The 4,589-nt window shown below is 39.1% G+C and overlaps 1 protein-coding gene across 2 annotated transcripts; it reads right to left on the bottom strand.

Annotated features, from left to right (window-relative positions):
• Positions 1–1,569: 1,569 nt before the first annotated feature.
• LOC149947187 (uncharacterized) lies at positions 1,570–3,818 on the bottom strand. 2 transcript variants are annotated; one of them, XM_090172466.1, is made up of 5 exons: positions 3,794–3,818; positions 3,665–3,712; positions 3,453–3,592; positions 1,868–2,167; positions 1,570–1,806 (listed from the first exon to the last, which is right to left on the bottom strand). In XM_090172466.1, the coding sequence occupies exons 2-5, from the start codon at positions 3,699–3,701 to the stop codon at positions 1,624–1,626; spliced, it is 660 nt and encodes a 219-aa protein (XP_090028592.1). In that variant the 5' UTR covers positions 3,702–3,712; positions 3,794–3,818; the 3' UTR covers positions 1,570–1,623. The 2 variants fall into 2 exon arrangements, with proteins under 2 accessions (XP_090028592.1, XP_090028590.1); XM_090172464.1 differs by lacking the exon at positions 3,794–3,818 and having other exon boundaries at positions 3,665–3,787.
• Between the last annotated feature and the right edge of the window lie 771 nt (positions 3,819–4,589).

Here is a 4,589-nt window from a genome sequence, read left to right on the forward strand (position 1 = left end):
AAAATAAAAACTAGAATTGCTGATGTACGTGTGGGCGAAATATTCATAATTTTTTACCTTTTAAATTAGGCATGCTAACATCCTGTTGGGTGGAACTCGGAGAAAATGTAATAATGAATTTTAGAATATGTTTTGTTTTCAATTTGTCACCCCGGCGTCACGTACGCGCATTACCCTACGTCACTCTAGTCCCCTCTCCGTTTTGTTGGAATTCCTTTTAGCGGAGAGAAAAATAATCTGCCTCCGGGCAAAAGGAGAAACTGTAACGTCCACCCCAATTCTCGCTACACGTCTTCCCTTTCTCATTGCGCTCGCATCCACAGCCCTTTGTAGAATCCAGGGGTTTTCTCTTCCACGTAGTCGACAACGCGTGACCACCGCGTGCGATATAGATCTTACAAGCCCGGTAGGCCCATCCAATTTGCGGAGAGAATAAGCTACCTGAAACTTCTGCCATAGTACGAAATTCGGAAGAGTCTGTTTGTAGTGACTATAGAGTTTTTGAAACGCTAATTAATTGTTGCGGGATATGTTATCGACTTGAACCATTTTCTCACGAAGGGAGCCGTTATCGATATCCTTATTTGAAAGTTCCCACGCGAAGTTCCCATTTGAAGTATCTGTCATTTACTGCTGCTGTCTTATGATACCGTAAGAGAGGCGCAACTTGCGTCGGAACTATTTCCCTGAATTAAGCGTCACCTCGTGATTTGTCATTTCCTTCACGATGTTTCTTCATTTCTCTCGATACATTTATACATTAAAAGTACATACAATGTGGTAACTGTTTAGCTTTGATACTAGGGCCTTTTACTTGACAGAATTGGTTTTAAATCTATCTCCATTTAATATTTTTGATTTTTGTGAAATTTTCAAATGAAAGAGTTGCCTTTCTTATGAACAATTTATACTAAAAATTTAAGAATTCTAGATTTATTAGTTTTTCAGAAAAATGCGTGGAACAATCAAATTGAAACACCTAGCTTATTGTAATTTTACTATTACCAGAAGATAACAATCTGGCCAAAACTTTTAGGTTAAAGGGAATATAACCTCAGGTATTTGGTGTGGAACACCAACGCTTTCAGCTCTGGCCGCTCTTGCCTTTGGCTATAAAAATGTTTGGCGCCACTGTACAGGGACATTTGAAAAATTGAAGGGGTCTTCCGTAAAGATTGCTTTGCGGGTTATATTCCCTTTAAAAAATAACAAGGCCGTCCACGTTAAAATAAAAATGAGTCGTCCGCCCAAGGACTACGTCTTAATGTTTCAGACTTTCAGGCCATGAACACCGTGAAATAAAATTATAGGCCAGGTCTTAATTTTAGTTCTTAAACCAATAAAATAGAACTTACAACTCAATAAAAAACCGGCCTTGCAAGGCCAAGTAGCGGGCTTTTTTTCGAAGTTTTATATAGAATTTGTCCATATGCAGTGCATAACTCGCTCCCATTGTAGAGTGCCTGAAGCCTGCGAAGCTACATGTTTCATTTTAATGTCCTAATTGTAAACTTCTTTGGCTTGAGAGAAACGTACGCAAACTCTATCAGAAATAAAAATAGTGGTGCATTTAAAAATTAAAAATAACTTTTATTGCAATATAAAATACATCATATGTGTCGTTCAGGGCAAGGGCAGGGGGTTGCGAGTGAGGGCGCGATTGAGTGCCCATTGCAGTTCGTAGTTAAGAAGAACGTTTAAGTTTCTCTGGGTGGTATCGAGGTAGCCAGCCTCCAAGGCCTTCAAGTGCTTGTTCAATGGCCCCAAACCAGTAAAGGTGTTGTGAAGGGTTCCCAAGCTAGTGACCTGGTAAATATTGTCTGCTTAGACTTTGATATACTTCCAAAATTCGATCATACGCTCTTACGTGGTAGCTTCCGCTTCGGATAACTGGACGGTTGTTGAATTTGTTGGCGGTAATTTCGAGGGCGACCAGAGACCTGTCAATGACAGTCTTGACCTTGGCGGAGACGGTAGGCAACTTTCCGTACTTGATATCGACCTTGTATTCCAAGTAAAGTCCATCCAGACTCAAGGTGCAGTTGATGGTGGCGTTTCCGAAGCTGTTGTAAGGAGGACTGCAGTCGCGTGCCCGGGAAATTTGCAACAAGCCGTCCAATTTACCTTCTTGGAAGCTGTTCTTCACTTTAACGGTGACGAAGGCGACCTGAAATCCCAAAATTATCTCGATTAGTTCACATTTGTTTTCGACCAAATAATTTTTAGCCTTATAAATTAGATTACACCAGGGTGGGAAATAAGGATTTTTTTGAAAGTGGACAGGTGACCAGTGACCCCCCCTGGCCTAGAATAAATAAACTGGACCATGACCAGTGCACGTCATCTGCTACATTAGAATAGCGTGTTTTAAGTTTTAACCGTTTTTAATAGGGTGAATTCGGTAATCTCAAGGGAAACGGGCAAGCTAGAAGGCTTCCATGAGAGTGGAATCGCTACTAATCCACACTGGAGTGCGCCATCTATTAAGAAAAATTGAAACTTAAAAGAATACAGGTGATTCCACTCGAATGGCAGCCTTCTTACTCGTACATCTCCTCACAGTTCAATCTTGCTTCTAGTCTCATTTCTATTTCTTTCGTGTGAGTACTCGAACATCATCGATTACTCGGCATTTTTTTAAATCGAATACTCGAACTGGACCTCGAATAAGTAACTTAAAAACAATAACTTCCACTTCTTGTACAGTAAAAGTACTGTACAAGAAGTGGATGTTGTTGTTTATAAGTTATTTTATGTACAAGTGTCTTTATTAATTTTAATTCGAATAAGTAATTGGAAAACAGTCGTCGATTATCGAGTACCAAAAAATTGAATAGTCGGGTACCCGATTACTCGAATAAGCTGCTGTTAGTTCAAAGACGAGTTTTTAGTAACTTTTTGGGGTTGACATAATAAACGGTACGTACAAGACGTACAAACAACAAATGCTTTGAATGACCTTGGGAATGGATCACGTAGGAAAATTTTCAGCAATTAAATTTAGTTTATACTCATTTTAAATTTAATTTCCTAATTACTCGAATAATACCAGCTCCTAATCAAGTATACTCGATAACCTTACTCGTTAAAAATATTACTCGAGGTTTTTCTGAAATACTTGACTCGAATAAGAGCATTTACCCTTAATCAAGTACTCGATTACTCGACTCGATTGCCTAAAACCACTACTCGCAAAGCCCTAGTGAATTCGAGTGTACAAACATGACACAGCCGCCGTTACACAGACCTTCAAATCCAAAGACTAATAATATAACATTTGCAAAATATTCAAGCAGAATCACTTAATAAAATTAAAACACCTCGAATTAATTAAGTGGTCCAGTGGACCACTAACCCCCCTCCAATTTAATTAATAAACTGGTTCGGGTAATTTTAAAACTGGTCATTTGCCCACTGCCACCGCCTTATTTCCCACGCTGGATTACACACACCTTGTCTTTGAATTCGGTTTCGAAGTTGGGGAAGCTCGCTGGTACCAAATTTCCAATCCTAGCTTCTTGGGGATAGTTGTTGGTCAAAACAGTATCCACATATCGGTTCGAATCCTGGAAACTGGCGCACAGCGCGGTTCCTGCAAATATTTAGAATGTTTAATTAAATTTTTTTTTTACCAAATCGAATGTTCGACGATGTAACTTCGTACCGAATAAAAGGGCGATGGCGACAACGTGAGACAACATTTTAAGCTCCACTGGAATAAAAATTGGGAGTTTAAGAAAACGATTTTAAATCCTCTCGTTTAAATATATCGTAACACTAGGAGTCTAGGTACCTTAATGTCCGTTGAAAAGTGAAGTGTCGAATTCGAGCGTCCTTAAGTATTTATAGCTGAATTATGCCGCACCCGTCATCTATATTCACTGGAGAACGCGACACCTGCAAATTGATAATTGTTATTTGTCTGCGGTGTAATAGATAAGGTTCAAATTAAATTCGTCAGTCATTCAATGAAACAAAATCAAGACAGGCAATTTTAATAGTCACTAAGATAATTTAATTTCTGGCTAAAACTCGCTATCGTTCACAAAATTACAAGAAATTTTACCTTTTTCATATGAGGAACTAAATAGAAATTGTTTAGTGGCGGTGAATTCGAAGTATTGTTTCGCATTCCTTACTTCTTTCGGATTTCAAATCACGATTCAGAATTGATTGTAATTCCCGAGGATTTACTGGTTTTTTGAACCGACGTTACTTTGGCGCTTTAAGAGTCGTTTAAAAACCAAATTCACGGTGCTGCAAATACCCCAGGAACCCAAACAATGGCGCGTTCTCTCAACTTTTGTCTGGAATTCTGACCTTTTGTTTACAATTCTCGTAAGAAATGTCAAAGGTCTCTTCGAGAACAAACTTGTAATTTATTACTGATGCTGAAGTTTTTTTTTCGACCCGAAGACGTTGTTAATAATTCTTTTTTTTGTCGTAATCCTGGCCGCGGCTGGAGAGGGCACGCCACTTAATCCTTTTGGTCTATCCGCTGATAAATGTTATTATTCGGGGCGCCCATTTCACACAAAAGAATCTGTCAGGTCGGTCTAGTTACGGATGGCACGCGCTTTTGGATAATT

Source organism: Leiobunum rupestre, chromosome 4, assembly GCF_980474605.1.
Source record: "Leiobunum rupestre chromosome 4, qqLeiRupe1.1.hap1, whole genome shotgun sequence".
In the NCBI taxonomy this organism is placed as follows: domain Eukaryota; kingdom Metazoa; phylum Arthropoda; class Arachnida; order Opiliones; family Sclerosomatidae; genus Leiobunum; species Leiobunum rupestre.

Excerpts from the sequence above, each read along its gene's own strand:
- LOC149947187 (XM_090172466.1), bottom strand. The coding sequence starts at position 3,701 with ATGTTGTCTCACGTTGTCGCCATCGCCCTTTTATTCG. Across the intron at positions 3,593-3,664 it reads CGCCATCGCCCTTTTATTCG|GAACCGCGCTGTGCGCCAGT; the intron begins GTACGAAGTTAC and ends AAATATTTGCAG. Across the intron at positions 2,168-3,452 it reads AAACCGAATTCAAAGACAAG|GTCGCCTTCGTCACCGTTAA; the intron begins GTGTGTGTAATC and ends TTGGGATTTCAG.